At 36.7% G+C, this 17,078-nt stretch overlaps 1 protein-coding gene across 4 annotated transcripts in view; it reads right to left on the bottom strand.

Moving 5' to 3' along the window:
* LOC134527771 (uncharacterized) overlaps positions 1–17,078 on the bottom strand; it is a 263,429-nt gene that overhangs the window by 146,151 nt on the left and 100,200 nt on the right. For all 4 annotated transcript variants that reach the window (XM_063360703.1, XM_063360704.1, XM_063360705.1 and 1 more), the window contains exon 14: positions 6,437–6,552. In XM_063360703.1, the coding sequence (XP_063216773.1) occupies positions 6,437–6,552 (116 nt within the window). The remainder of the gene's footprint in view (positions 1–6,436; positions 6,553–17,078) is intronic.

Genomic DNA, 17,078 nt, shown 5'->3' on the forward strand with positions numbered 1-17,078 from the left:
TATCTTTAAAAGATTTGTGCAATGGGAGTGCATGACTTGATGTAAGTTTTTGGACATACGCCATTGCTAAGAACTTTTTCTGTTGAAGAAAAACTAATAAATAAAATAAATAAATAAAAATAAAAATAAAAATACTCAAAAAAAGATACAAAAAACACACAAAATTAAGCAAACAATTGCTGTTGTCAACAAGGATATGAACACCACAAAATATTCCGAAACAGGAATATGGTCAGCAAACAAAGAAAAAACAAAGAAAAATGTACTAAGAGAACGAAAAAATCACCACAAATGATGACAACACAAAAATATTGAAACCCAAAATAATTCAGCACAACAGTTGAAGCGAGACAAAAAACATGACAAAACGAAAAAACAAACAAATACAATAGTTTTACCTAAACAGAAACAAGCGACGTTTCGGGAACTGCTATCTGCTCCCGTCTTCAGGCAGAGACGCACATGGTACGGAAACACAGGTGCGACTGTGACTGTGTGCGATTGAGTCGCACCTGTGTTTCCGTACCATGTGCGTCTCTGCCTGAAGACGGGAGCAGATAGCAGTTCCCGAAACGTCGCTTGTTTCTGTTTAGGTAAAACTATTGTATTTGTTTGTTTTTTCGTTTTGTCATGTTTTTTGTCTCGCTTCAACTGTTGTGCTGAATTATTTTGGGTTTCAATATTTTTGTGTTGTCATCATTTGTGGTGATTTTTTCGTTCTCTTAGTACATTTTTCTTTGTTTTTTCTTTGTTTGCTGACCATATTCCTGTTTCGGAATATTTTGTGGTGTTCATATCCTTGTTGACAACAGCAATTGTTTGCTTAATTTTGTGTGTTTTTTGTATCTTTTTTTGAGTATTTTTATTTTTATTTATTTATTTTATTTATTAGTTTTTCTTCAACAGAAAAAGTTCTTAGCAATGGCGTATGTCCAAAAACTTACATCAAGTTAATTAATTTTAACTGCGTCTTTTGAAGACATAAATAAAAATAAAAATGAAAGCATTAACTACAAAAATTACGTGAACATTAAAATTAAACATAATTAAACATTAAACATAATAACATGAGACAACAGAAGTGTTTCAATGTGTACAGCTGTCATACTTTATCTTGGCTTACTGTTGTAATATCTTGTTCATACTTTTGCAGTTCTTTATAGGTAGCTGTCATGTTGATGTCAGACTGCTGGCTTAGTACATATAGTTCATGCTGTTCTGTGTGTAACATTCCTACAAATTTACCTCTTACCTGCCATTAGCATATGGAAATGTCATTGTAATTTAATATCATTTGATCACACTGGCCAAACATTAAAATCCCATATTTTGTCAGGCTCAGTGCCTAATATTTGTGTCTTGGCCAAGTTATGACTACTAATGCTGTGATAGTATTAGGTAGCTATTTCTCTCATTCGGTCACTGCGAAAATTCAGAGACCTCCTAGGTGAGAAGATACAATTACTCACAGATCACCAGCCAGTAACTCGCCTCAGGGCAGAAATAATATTCGGTAACAGATTCACTCAATGGTATTAACTCCTACAGGAGTATTCCATTGACATATGTCACATAAAATGCACAGATAATACAGCAGCTCATTACCAGAGTCTAATGACTTCAGAAAAATATAGAATGTTTAATGAAAGTAACTCGAAAAATTTATAGCCGCAGCTACTCAAACTGTTCTCGTCCTTGAATATGCAGTAGCGCATGTCGGTTGAAAATATGACTGGATCTGAATGTAACACCAATAATTTTTATGTAAGGAACTACTGGCATTGAATGCACGTTCTGCCCAGCTGCTTCCAGATGGCGCACGAAGTCTTCGCTGATGCATGCGACTTCTGTTTCGCTGTCGAGCAGTGCTAGCTGTCAATTAACTTCCAGCTGTATATCTGGACATACAGAGTTGAACCTAGGGAGTGTCTCTTACGTGTTCTCTCTTGACCGGAACTCCCTCTCACTCTCTTTTAGTATCGATGAAAATATAAATACTTTGTAGTTTATACATTCCATCGACAGGTTATTGAAAGCTTTTACTTTCCTGATTTATTACACGCATTCATTGGGGAATGGCGTGGCCCCACATGGCGAAGGAAATGGGTACGCCGTTTCATCGCAGTCTGGAGGCATCGGAGAAGAGATATGTCGAGAGACTTAGGCTACCCATCCCAGCATCGACACCACCCAACTCCTAGCCCATTCATCCAATAGCTTCCCTGTGGGCTAGACACTCCCCCCCCCCCGGACAGACAGTTAAGGTGCCTACCCATAACTCTCATATCCCTGGGACTCTCAGAACACCCATAGAGCCCAGTACTGTCGACATGTCTAACCACATCACAACATCAATCCATTGTAGTTTGTCGGATTTACACCTTTGGCTGTCCCAACCAAGGTGAGGTTAATGCTGTTCCATACAGTGTTGGTTCTTCCGGTTTGTTGCTGCCGCTGCTGGTTTGATGGAGGTAGTAGAGGTTTCTGCCTCTCGAAGTGACTGCCGCCACTCTTGTAGACTTGTGTAAACTTCCTGAGCATTGTGCTGCTTGGAAAAGGGTTTCGGCTCCAACGGGGTGGTTCTGGTCGTAGGTGGGCGACAGTCGATTTGCGTACCCGCGTGGTGGTGTTCTGACTTTTTCTTGGTACGTTTATCTGAGTAGTTACTCCGACAATTTAGATCGTCACCAGCTTCTTGCTCCACCAGGTCTTGCTCTTGTGGTTAATTTGCCAGCTGACTCTGGTAGTTTAACTGGTTACTTGACTGTTTCCCTGCCTGGTTTCTTGGACATTTACCAGCAAATGTCCAGCCAAACTATTAATCATTGGCTTAGACTTTATTCTAATTATTTCCCTGCCATGCTGAATTTATTTGTCAGATTTCTGATTGCTGGCCTTTCTGTATCAGTATTGTTCGCATTTATTGACAGCCATGGGCGGAAAGTCTGTATGCGGTCTTTGGTTCCGCCCGGCTGTTCGCATCACAACTGATCCAGTACAGTACATCTCGTGGGAACTGTACTGCGATGTTGTAGAGTGCGAAAAATCTGCCCGGCTCAAGTACAACAACAACAGCACATCCCAGTCGTCTCAGTACACCTCAGAGCTGCGCGAGAGCTTCACTCAGACGGACCAGCCAACGAAGCTCCGACACACCTCATGTCAGACGCCCGCCCCCGCCGAGTGGAAACACTCGTGCACCCAAACAGCCGTTTTAACTGCACATAAAGGTACCAGCACTGCCCCGGCACCGACAGGTACAAGCACTGCTTGTATCGACGTCCCAGTACACCAACAACGGCTGCCGACATCGAGAGCCCCCACAGTGACAAGAAGTAGTAGGAGGCCACAGCTGCGCGGGAACCACGAGAACAGCCTGCTGAGAGACGCCAGCGGCCGCCACAACAGAAGGGTGTGCCCTGGCACTTTGTCGCTCTCCGGGGTGACAGAGAGGCTGGGGTGCCGACTGAAGTAGTGAAGGCTGCCCTGCGCGAGGCCGACCACAACACTACGAAGTCCTGGCGCATCCACAGCCAGACAACAGGGCGCCCTACCGGCCTCCACAGAATGACGTTTTCTACCTTAAAAGAGGCCACTCGACTCCTGGGGGCCGGGATCGACACCTGAGGTGCCCACCTGACAGCATAGCCAGCCCACGCCAAGACGCAGCTCCCCAGGGCCTAGGACCGCGCCGAGCTGCAGTCAATCCCGCGCGGCACAGTGCTGCAGTTGGCAGAAATACTAGCTGCAGTACTGTGCCGCCATAGGTACATTGCGAGCCAACCGTGGGTCGAGGGGTCTCGTTCCCTCCGGCGCCGGTCTTAGGAATCTCACCACAAGACAACAAAACCTAGTTAAACACAATAGTTTATGTCCAGCTTTTGCCCTCAGGCAATAATAAATAATTCAAACAAAGAAAAACCAAATAAATAAACAAGTAACCTGAGCATATAAGACCAGAAACTCAGATAAATACTGAATCACCTTTCCCCCTTTTTTAACTAAACGGAGGGATGTACAACACACGATATTAACGTAAAAATAAACTCACCTCCCACGAAATTAAATTTAATTTACTTGGCCATTTTTTAGTAATCAGTGCTTCGCAGCAAAATTTTTCAAAGTCTGTTTATTTACAACCCAATATGGCAGCCATTACGAAAAGTGTAACGATGACGTCATACTTATCCAATATGGCAGGCGTAACGAAACATGCAACATTTCTAGAATCCAAGATGACGGCCGTAACAATATGTGCAACCATGTATTTTAAATATTTTTTATTAAAATTGTATTAATTAATTTTATTATTAATTTGAGCATTATTTCATTAAAATCGGATAGTAAATAAAAAATTTCAATATGGCACCCGTAACGAAAAGTGCAACGGTTACGTCATAATCCTAGATGACGTCAGAGGCTTATCGGAGGCTGTAGGCATGGATGCTTAAGCCTCTTTTAGGATTGTGTGTTCTTTCTAAAGCGAAAGTCTTTTGAAGTTTTTCGAAATCCTAATTTTTGAATTTTTGAGGAAGAAAACGAGAATTTTTTCCGCGAAAAAGATATTTTTTTATTCTTCAATTTTTTTTTTTTAGATATTTGGGCGGAATTTTTTTTTTTCCAAAAAACTGGAAATTTTGGCAAATTCTGGGCAAATTTGGACAAATTTTGAGGGTCAATGTCAATGTCATCTAAGATGGCCTCCATGACGTTAGAATCCAAGATGGCGTCGACAATCTTCAATCCTCCGCCTGGCGCCTGTGGTAGGAAATACTATCCTATGCTACTAGGAGGGATAGAACCATTTGCCCTCTGTTTGCTGTCAAATTATTTCCATTTGTTGGTTACAATGATCGAATGTTTAGGATGACAGGGAATATTTCCCCCCTCCCTTCTTGATTCCCCTTCTACGTACGCCTCTGCCTTCAAATTTTACTCTCCGCATGTGGCTCTTGGAATAACAGAAGCCGTGCCCAGTCTTTCCAATACATTTACACATTTTGGATATTCACATTTGTCCAATCCCTATGAGACCCAATGGTCTGAGGGCTTAGTAGTTCGTAATGGCAACGATATATCGACATAATGGAAATATCGGTATTTCAAGTTTCAGTTGTCGAGAATTTACCATCGATATTTTGGTGCCGATATATTTTTGATATTAATATTTTGTTCCGATATTTTCGAATTTGAATAAAATATAATTTTTGAGGTAAAAATTAAGATTATTAAAATTATATCTAATCAATTTTGTAGAAAACATAGTAAAATGGTGGACAGAAGTTTTCGGAAAGAACAAATTATTAATTATAAATATATAAATAAAAAATAATGTAATAGTTCGTATGTATTTATTTTCATGTAGAACGAGGTCCATATTATGGATCATATAAATACATTTATACATTAATACTAGGAGAAATAATATTAAATTTTTTAATAATTACAGCATTTTTAGGATATGTATTACCATTACGTCAAATATAATTTTGAGGTGCAACAGTTATCACTAACTTATTATCAGCAATACCATAGGCAAGATTTAGTACAATGAGTATGAGGAGGGTTTGCGGCAGATAATGCAACTTTTAGCAGGTTTTGCTCTTACCGGCAAAATTAAACACAACTAAGTAATTTTTAGATTTTTTGTTATTCATTATTATCTTTTCTACATTTTTGTTGCCTTCTTTTTCGCTTAAAATCTTCAGAAGTCTATAATTATAACAATCAATAAAAATTACTTCAAATAAAAAACATCAAAAAACTATACAAATATATAGAGAAGGTATTACTGAATAGTAAAAATATATAATTTTTTTTTAGTTGTATTCACTTTTGCTAGAAGGGGCTTGAGTTGAATTAGGTAATTCATTGTTTTAGCTTAGATGTATCAAGAACTCAATATAACATTTAAACCTAAACAATAATTTTATAATAAATAAAGCATGCGAAAAGTTGGTTTATTATAATAGACCAATATATCTAAAATATCAATATTTTCAGGCCAATATTTTATTTGTATCGATATAATTCAAGCAATATAATGAACGACAGCTTTATCGATGCTTTGAAAAGTTTTTCCATCCCTATCGGTAGTGCTAAACCCTCGGGAAAGTTTTCCAGACAATCTACTTTCGCCAGCAGAGAGGACCTGTTCACCTCAACAGATACCTCTTTTACGACATCTGAAGATGATGAGGAACGATGACTTTCTAGGAGATCCATTAATTAAACATCTCTTGTATCCAGCGTAGGAAAGAAATTCACTTAGGTGCTGAAAGGCTTTATATTCGCATCATTTCACGCACTTAGTGTATTTATTAGATTCTGACTCAGATACTAGAGCCGGTAACAGCTCCGTTATCTCAAGCGACAGGCACTTTCTCCCGAGGTAGCCAGACCCACTCATAGAACTTAACTTTGACAATGTACTCACCAGGGCTTCTGTCGTACTAATACTGACAATGCTTCCGTTAGGGACGGAAGTCAGAACAAAGGCCGCATGCAGCTCACCAGGCAAAGCGTGTCGATCGTTTACGTACTCTGCCTCTCCTTAAACAGAACACATTTAAGAGTGGTTTAACATATTGTGATATATTTATACTCATTCATATAACCGTAAGGTAGGTATGTTATGTCAAGCTGATCATTTGATTTTCTTTTCATTAATAATAATTAATATATGTTCATGTAAATTTATCACTCACGATAGCTCTCTCACAGTACCTAATGTTTTGTTACTATTGTACCTTGGTTATTCCAATACATGTTCAAGTTAGATATGTGGATGATGCATACTGGCCCTTATTATACGCAAGTAGTATGTAAATGTTCCTCCGGGGACAGGGTTCAGGGTGTGGTGCCGGGTGCCGACCGCTATCTTGGCTTGTGACGTCACGGTGGCCATCTTGGATGACCTTGACCTTGAAATCTGAATGTGACCTAGGCGGACATCTTGGATCCGCCATCTTGGATAACGTCATCGTCGTAATTTTGTTTTCTCGAACAGTCCGCCATTTTGTTTCCGCCATTTTGAATGATGACGTCACCGTTGCAATTTCCGTTACAGCTGCCATCTTGAAAATCTTTATTTATTAAAGGATTTTTATGAAAAAAAAATTAAAAAATCAAAATTTGATTAAAAATTAAAAAAAAACAAATGTTGCAATTTTTGTTACGGCCGCCATATTGAAAATCAGTATTTTTAATTTAGAAAATCGGGAATTTTTTTAAAAATCATTAAAAAAAATAATCAATCGAATTTAATAGGCCTAATAAAAATTTTGTAAAAAATTATTTTAAAAAAAATTTTATAAAAAAATGTACACTTACATCATGGAGCTCGCAGTCCTCAGTTCGAACCCGGTGAGGTCAAAAAAAGATGGCGACAGGTCCTTCCTCCACGGAGATCACCAACAGACTGACCTCCCACCACTTATGTCAAGGTATATACATCGTCAGCTGGTATGACGTCATGTCTGCCATTTTGGAAATCTTTATTTATTATCCTATTTTAATGAAAAAAAATTTAAAATGTATAAAAAATTAAATAATCAAAATTTGATTTTAAATATTTAAAAAAATACCGATGCTATTTCCGTTACGCCCATCTTCTTGAAATACTGTAATTTTTATGCTAGAAATTAGGAAAAAAAATTTAAAATTATAATAAAATATTTATTAATAAAAATATAATAAAATAATATTTTTAAAAAGCACTTACGCCTTGAAGTCCTCAGTTAGAACCTGGTAAGAGCCAAAATAAAAAAATCGTCGACAGATCCTTCCTCCACGGTAGCCATTGGCAGACTAACCTCCCACCACTAACACCAAGGTATATATGCCACCAGCTAGTATGACATCACATCCGCCATCTTGTCTTCGTCCGCTGGAGTGCACCATATTGTTTTCGTCTACTAGAGTGCACTGACGCCATTAAATTAACCAAAAAAATTTACAATCAATTTACAAATTGATTCGATCAGTTCCTGTCTTGGGTTCGATACTTGATCGATGCAATAATGTTTAATTTTATAAAAAAAATTACTTCAATAAATCATGTTCAAAATTCTTAAAGAGACTTAAAATCCTTTACTACCAGCCTTCAGTAAGCTGTTATGACCACCAATTTGGAAATTTGTAGTATTTGTTGACCCACAAAATTGGAAAAATTTTTGAATATTCATCGAAAAAATCACTCAACAATTAACTGATTGAATCGATGGTTGGGCAATGCACAACATGAAGTAACTTTATTTAAAATACCACAAAAGTGACAGGTTTGTAAGTTCCTTTGCAAACATAAATTTTATTACACAAATTGTACACTACTACAAGTACAAAAAAAACACATGTAAATTATTAAAGTCTTGAGCATTCTGGATTTCTGCATCTGCTACCCACGAATTAAAGCGAGGTGGAAAGCCCCACCATTTGATGTAGGATCATCCATTTCTACGTTTTATAATTTTCTCCACCAAGTACGTATCGGGATACAATATAGGCTGAATCTCTTCGGCATAGCAGCCGCCATGTATAGGTTTGTGGTCCAAATCTTCGAGGTAGTAGGTTCTAGGCTCCGATTCACGAACAAGTGTCACACGGAAAAGTTCAGGACTCCAGTTCGTAGTGAAACCTTTCTCGAAGATGCCTTTCTGCTTGGAGATTCGCACAATGTCACCGACGTTAGCTTTACGCTTTCGTGGATCTTTCTTCTTTGTGTTGGAAAACACTGTTCGAAGCAGACGATTTTTCGTTAAGTCCTTTGGCTTCATTTTCGTTGTGGAATGCACTGTAGAATTATACTCACCTATTAGTTTCGGCAAGATATCCAACCACTTGTAATTTCTGTTAACCGTGAACTGTCGCCACATATGGGAACGCATAGTTCTGTTAAATCTTTCGACAACGGAGGCTTTGACATTACTAAATGTAGAGTAGTGTTTGATGCCATACTTCTTCATCAAAGCCTTGAAGGATGCATTGTAGAATTCGTTTCCGAGATCCGTTTGCAGGTGCGACGGTACACGTCCATCACACAAAATATTGTCCATGGCCTTGGGTACTTCAGTTGCAGTCTTTGATTTTACAGGTCTAGCCCAAGCGAACTTGCTATAAACATCGATTACTGTCAACATGTACTTGAAACCTTTATTTAGTTGGGAATATGGTATCATCTCAACAAGGTCCGCCTGGAATAAATCATCCATTCCGTGCAGGAGCGAATTTAGAGGGGGTACAAGGGGCACGTGACCCCCCCCTCCTTGACCGTTATGTTTCGAAATTTGGTATCAATACTAATATTATAAATGCAAAAGTAACTCTGTCTGTCTGTATGTCTGTTTGTTTGTTACCTTTTCCCGGCTGAACGGCTGAATGGATCGTAATGAAATTTGGCAAGGAGATAGATTATATCCTGGGGATGGACATAGGCTATCTTTTGTCTAAAAAAAAATAATCTTTAAACGGGTTTAAAAAAATCTTAATTTTATGTGCTTCATAGATATACAAACTGTTAGTGTAATTCCTCTATGTCTGCCGAGCAATAGCTTTCAAGCCATTACGTTACGTTTTGCTATTGTAAGGAATTGAGTAGAGAGTAAGAAAAATTAAAGCTCTGCATCGTAGTACCTCAATACACCAGTAGATGTCACTGTTAGTTTTTTATTAATCGTTTTATAGTTTGCACATCCTAACTAATATAATAAAAGTGAGTGTTTGTTTGCTATGCCATGAAATTTTTCATAGAGATAATTTATGGGCTGGAGAGTGACATAGGCTCATTGTTATGTACGGTTCCAGTGGAATTTTGTAAATACCTCTAAAAATACGTAATTTTCTATTGTTACATTTTGTTTGGTTGATCGCAAGGTAAATTTATTTCTATATGTTTTTTATTTAATTTTTTCTATATATATTTTCTCCCTAACTAGGGCACCCATAATAATTTTAAATTTCACGTGTATGTTTTCAATGTCATTCGAGCAGTAAAATTTTTTTGTCAAATTGGTCATTATTTATACTTTCTGTTTCATTTTGGAAACATACGTTGTTTTTAGGTATTATGACAAATAAAAAAATTAGGTTCACTAACATTCTTAGGTTTTTATTGTGTGGATAGTTTCAAGTTTAATATTATGTAGGTTGGTAGGGCCTACTAATTTTTCTATTTGTCAATATGGTTATTTTTTTACAGTACCTACCATAGAAAAGAGAGGGAGGTATCTGCTTATTTGCAAGGAGTTTGGTTTAGTTTTTATAATTTATATGCTGAGCGTCAAGCGTCTCTTAGGGCTGCCGAGACCGAAGACCAGAAATATTTGTAAATTATGTAATATATTGTTGAAAAATTTGAATTTTACTATTTCAGGTAGGTTAATTTTTTTATTAATTAGAGTAGTTACATGTAATTGCCTTCTTCCTTTATTTCATATTAAACATTATGTTTGGGTGAGTGTGAGATTATTTTATTTATGTATGTTTCAATTTCATTTAATTTCTTATATATATTCTTACCTACCTACTTCTATTAAATTTCAGGTGGATGTTAACATTGTCATTCAAGTAGTACAATTTTTTTTTGTCAAATTGGTCGTAATTTATACTTTTTGTTTCATTTTGGACTATGTTTTTATTTATTTATTTTTTTTTTACTTAATTCAAAGATTTGTGGTGTGTACAGGGAGTGAAATCTCTATTAATTTCTATACTCCTTTGGATAAGTGGAATATGGCCACCACAGTTTTACATTAAACAAATCCTACAAATGTTTTAAACATTATGGCTTAAATAAGAAATAGTTTCACAAATATACTTAGTTTTTTTGGTGTGTATAGTTTTAAGTTTAATATTATGTATGTACGTAAATTCTTAAACATAGTTATTTATTAATTTATTTAGAAAATTATTCATAGTTAGGTAATAAGTTTTTCTATTTGTCAATATTGTTATTATGGTAGATAGGAGTACAGTAAATGCCTACATTCTTATATTCCTTTATATCTCTTTCGATTTGGAGTGTTTCCGAGCCATTCCGGGTCCTCAACCTAACCCCCCCCCCCTCAGGGGTCAAAGCCCCAAAATTTCAAAAATTTCAGTAATTTCGATTATCTGTTCTCTTTCGAGAGATAAATAGAGATATAGAGATACATATACATATTAAGATGTAGATAGAGATAAATATATATTTAGAGAGATGGATAGATGATTTGTATATGTGTAACTACTTCAAACATATTACAAAAGAATGCAATGCATGCCGAGCATTAGCTAGATAATGGAATCTTTTCAATATTATTAATCTATTATTTTTCAGCTTTTTTCTATAGTGCTTTATATAGTGTAGATTACATACAGACCACCAATTTTTAGATATATACTGGTAAATAACTATACACTGGCAGAACAACGTCTGTCGGGATCTGAAAGTGATATAAATTATTTTGCACACTTGGCATTCAAATTAAGAAGACAATAAATTACTAACTACATCTGATTACGAAAAAGGTCCCTCCTCAGCCTGTGTTAAGCCCGGGCAACGCTGGAAACTGCAGCTAGTTACTTATAAATGTGTAAACAATAAACATAGGTTATAAAATTGTAAAAGAGAAAAAAATATTCATGTACATTTTGAATTAAAATTGATGTACTTATTGTCGCCCAAGTAATTAGGACAATGTGTTTCGAACTGATTGTAGTATGGTGCGAAGTTATCTGTTGCTTTCTCTGCAACCCTCTCTCTCCCCTCCTTCCCCTAAGAGCGTGACTTCATCATACATGCACCTGCGCCGCGCTCGCGGGTGGCTAGTTCAGCTGAGCAGTTCACTCCTGTGCATTGTACTCTCTAGGCGGTCGCGTCGCTCTCCATCGTCATAAAAATATCACAGTAACTATATTTACGTATCAAATGATAGCGGGAAAGAGAGAATGAATCGAACCAAATATTTGAAAGAACCAAAGATAACTGCTTTCTTCACAAAAAAAAAAAAACAGAAGTCTGAAGGTAAGTTTCGAATAAACCATGTTAAACTAACAAAGTATTAAAATTTCCACTAAAAAATGAGTACCGGTACATCGTTTATAAATTTGTTGGTTTTGATACTTCGATTTAATCACTGAAATTTAAACTAAAAATAGTAAAATACATTTTATTTTTGATTTTAAATTTAACAATGGTGTAAAAGATCATAAAATAAAGAGTATAAATTACAAACTTCTAAACATTCACATTGATAACTTTAATGTAGGAATCAATACTGTTAATGGTTTACGGTAGTGTTTTCCTTTTTTTTCAGAAGCCACACTTTAAAAGCGATATCTTCAAGATGAACCTCAGCCCGACTTCGATGATAGTGAGTCAACATGTCATTTTTCATCTTCTTTCTCTTTGGATCCGCTAGACATTGGGAACTGTCTATCATTGTAAATATGAAGAATGTTGCAGGGAAAGATTTATTTGGTGCCTCAACTGTCAGCAGCCATACTAGCATTAGTGACAACAAGCTTCATCTAGACAATGCTAGTACTAATGAATTTAGAAATAAGGTGCCCGACTTCGATAATAGTGAATCAACATGTCATTTTTCATCCTCTCTCTCTTTGGATCCGCTAGACATTGGGAACTGTGTTGGACCTGGGTTACCTTCAAAGTTATCAAATGAAGAAAAATTTAAATTTCTCAAAGAAAACTTGACCCCTTCCACATCATTTTCATTTCCACTGGTTTCTCAAGGCAACAAAAATAGAAAATTTAGAAGGGATTCGTTTGTAACATATCCTTGGCTTGCCTATAGTGCTAAGGACAATGGTGCATATTGTAAGATTTCTGTACTTTTTGATCCTGACAGTTAGGAATATTTTGCATCAAGCCATTAATCAGATACAAAGATGCAATATCTGACTTCAAAAAACATTCAAGTTGCAAATACCACCTTCTCGCCATTCAAAAATCTGAAGATTTTTGTAATGTTTTTAAGGGTAAAATATCTAGTGTTGAAATTCAGTCAGATAAGAGACTTAAACAACTGATTTAATCGAACAGGCAAAAGTTGATACCTATTGTCAAAACCATTATTTTCTTGTGGGGGACAAAATATAGCACTTAGGGGTCACCGAAATGAGTCTGGTGGGCTGTTAGATGAAACAACTAATTCAAAAGTAAATGACGGGAACTTCAGATCGTTGTTGCGTTTCCGAATCGATGCAGGTGATACCCTTCTGAAGGAACACATTCAAAATGCACCAAAAAATGCAACTTTCATAAGTATGACATCTCAGAATGACTTGATTGAATGTTGTGGAAATATTAGTTTTGAAAAAATCATTGCAAAAATTCAGAAGGCTAAATTTTTCTCAGTTCTGGCAGATGAGATCACACATTCGTGTCATTCTGAGCAGATGTCAATTAGTATTCGGTATGTTGACTTGTAGTCGCATCCACATGCAGTGAGGGAGGATTTCATTAAATTTGTGAAAGTCATTGATCTTACTGGAAAGTCATTATCTAACACCATTGTCAGTGTTTTAGAAGAGCTGGGCCTTAGTTTGGATAATTTAAGAGGTCAAGGGTATGATGGAGGCAGTAACATGTCAGGGGCATTTAAGGGAGCTCAGATCTATGTTAGTGAGCTACAACCACTCGCTATATATGTACACTGTTACAGTCATTGTTTAAACTTGGCTCTTGTAAAAGCCTGTGGGAATCAAGTGCAAGCAGTGAGAAACATGATCGGTGTTGTGGAAGAAACCACTAACTTTGTGAGGGACTCACCGAAACGATTAGAGTTACTGAAAAAAAAATTACAAGATCACTGTCCAGATGTAACAGGAGGAGATACAATCTTGTCACTAAGCAAAACTCGTTGGATTGAACGTCATGAGGCCTTTTTAAGGTTTCAAGTCTGCTACCAGCAGTTATTTCATTTTTAGAGGAAACAATGACACTAATCACTGGTGAAGCTCTTGTTAAGGCCAGCGGACTGTACCATTCAATAATGAACTTTCAATTTATTCTTGCTTTGCATGTCATTGTCAGTGTGATGAAATGCACTTTACCCTTGTCAAGACAACTTCAGAGTCCAAAGTTAGATATTGGCCAAGCAGACGACATGACAAAAGCTACAGTGTTAGCGATCGAAGAGTCCAGAAATGAAGAACACTTCAGCAGGATATTTAAGGAATGTGTGCAATTTTCTTTGAACAACTGTATAGATGTAAAAATTCCAAGAATAACTTCAAGAAGCACCCATCGATGTAATATTCTTGAAACAGATGTAGAAGCATACTACAGAATTGGATTTTACTATCCATTTATTAACTGCCTCATTCAGGAATTCAAGGATAGGTTTTGGAAATGATAAAAATTTTGTTACACATCTTAAAGGTCTAATACCAGGATTTTCAAGCATATTCAATTACGAAAAAGCTATGAAAACTGCCAAATTTATGCTTCAGACTTGCCTGGAATTCTTTCAGAACTTGAAGGTGAGCTCAGTACATAGCATTTTTTGTGGTGCAAAGATGAACAAAAACCAAAGTCAGCTGTTGAAACCACATGGCATCCTCAACACAGTTGTACCCTAATGTGAAGACTCTCCTAATGTTATACCTCACAGTGCCTATTGCAACGTGTACAGGGGAAAGATATTTCTCGACTCTCAGAAGAATAAAATCGTACCTGCGCTCTATTATGAGGCAGGAAAGACTCTATGGTTTAGCTCCACTTCACATTCATAGAGACATTACTGTGGATCACATTCCGTCGTGGAAAAGTTCGCGAGGAAGCATTCAAGAATAATGCAAATTACATTTTTTTTAGCTTCACTTTGTATTATCTTGAAAAACAAATTCGAATTTGCAGCAAAAATCATGTACTATAGTAAATAATTATGTTAATTCATATTAACACAAAGCATCTTGTCAGGTATTTCTTATGACCATTTTTGTCCTTGTAAAATATGTGTAAATAACATATTATAATACAAAATAAAGTAGCGTAGTATTATTTTGTATAATTTGCTAAACTATGATTTGTGGTGATCAACTTGTACAATTTTAGCTATTTAATTTTCTTATTAAAACTTGTTTCTGTGATTTGGGATAGTTTATCATTACTTTCATAAACCAAGCCAGTTTTCGTAAGCTGTCAAATGCTGAATTGTATTATTTAGATATATTTAGTACCATTTTGATTTAAGTTATTGCAAATTTAATTTTATTTATCTTTAAAAATATTTAAATATCTGTCAACTGTATATTGATTATTTATATTCTAAAATAGCTTAAACATCACAAATTTGCATCTTAAAAATAAAATTTTTCCGCTTTAAATGTGGCAATGGTGAATAATACATCTCCCACGAAACGTGAAACTGTGCCCCCTCCTTTTATGATTTCTAAATTCACCCCTGATTCCGTGAACTATGGCTTTGCGACGAAGGTATTTTCGTCTAGCAGGAGCATGAAGTTCGTGAGCGATTCCGGTTCTACTCATTGTACGTAGCCGGCTTCCTTCAGTTCTTCGAGTATGGAGACTATTTCGTTGATGTGCGAATAGTTTCCTACACCAAGCGAAGCGTGAAGATGTCTAAGGCGATCAAATAATTCATTGGGGTCGTCCCAATACACATAGTCAAAGTTTTGACCACTTTCTCGTTTTTTAAACCTTCACCATGTATTGTTAGTTCACTGAAGAGATTAGCGAGAATGTCGATTTTCCCATGAACTTCGTCTTTATATATGCCACTATCTGGATTGTAATTGCGAAAATGTGCATTGGTTAGCTCTAGCAGTTTTTTGTACTCTTGTATATCTTTGTGAGAATATCCTTTAGGCTCCCTGCGAAACAGTAATTCGTACAGACCCGGAGTCCCGCGCGTTTTGAACTCTTCTATACGCACAATATTTCCTGGCAGAAAGTCTATTTCTTTAGCACCGAGGAACCACTTATTATCTTTTCTGTACACTCCATAGATCGTGTCATTATTCCGACTCGTAAACGATATCAGGTATGGACTCACCATTGCATTAATTTGGTGTCCCTTTTTCGGTATTTTTTTCTTGTACATGGACTCTGTACTCGTTAAGTTCTCTACTTCCCGATCTGGTTCATACTTTCTCTTCTTTACAGTTGGCATTTCATCTTCAACTTCTGCCTTCACAGTCATAGTTGGTTCTTCCTTATTTTTAAGTTCGTCGAGTCGACTAGTGATTAGCTTAAATATCTCTTCATTTTCCATCTCACGTGCAAGTCTGGTTCTTCTAGCAAGTAGATATTTTTCACGGACAGACTGTATAGCACGATGCAGGTCACTGGCCAAGTCCGACCTGGGCCACCAATACATTGTTCTACAATTACGAAACCGAACAGTCACCTAATCAAACGTGCCTTCGCTTTTTAAGCAAAAAAACTAATTAGCTAATTTTTTTGTATTTAAAGCTTGTGCAGTGTTGATAATTTATTAGTCATGTCGATAACACTTACCTTGACAGGTCACGCTTCAGAGCTGCGGGCGGTTCATATCCCGCCCCTGGATTTAGACGGTGAATGGTGTATCGGACTCGTAGATTTTCAAACGTATAATGCCATACCGAGTATCGACGAAGAAAATTGCAAGATCTGCTTCCTAAAAAATGATGGGACCGCTCATGAAATACAGTTAACTCTTACGAAATTGTCGACATTGCAAATTACATCAGAGAAATGTTACCACATTATGTAAACTTTCAACTGCGTGGAAATCCAAACACTCAAAAAAGCATTCTAACATGCAGTGAAAATGTCAACTTTACGAAACCTGGCACCATAGGTACGATACTCGGATTCGAACCAAAGGTGTATGGTACAGGAAGAACGTACAAATCTACGCGTGCAGTTAACATTTTGCCTGTGAATGTCATAAGAATAAACTGTAATTTGGCAAGTGGAACGTATCTCAACGAGATACTATGCAACATGCTGCACGAGTTTTCGTCAATGGTCCCACCAGGATATAAACTGGTCGAAGTACCGCAGAGCATCATTTACGTTCCAGTCGTCGTGAATTGCGCACACGAAGTCGTCGTCAGAATCGTTGACCAGC

The sequence above is a fragment of the Bacillus rossius genome, chromosome 1, assembly GCF_032445375.1.
Source record: "Bacillus rossius redtenbacheri isolate Brsri chromosome 1, Brsri_v3, whole genome shotgun sequence".
In the NCBI taxonomy this organism is placed as follows: Eukaryota; Metazoa; Arthropoda; class Insecta; order Phasmatodea; family Bacillidae; genus Bacillus; species Bacillus rossius.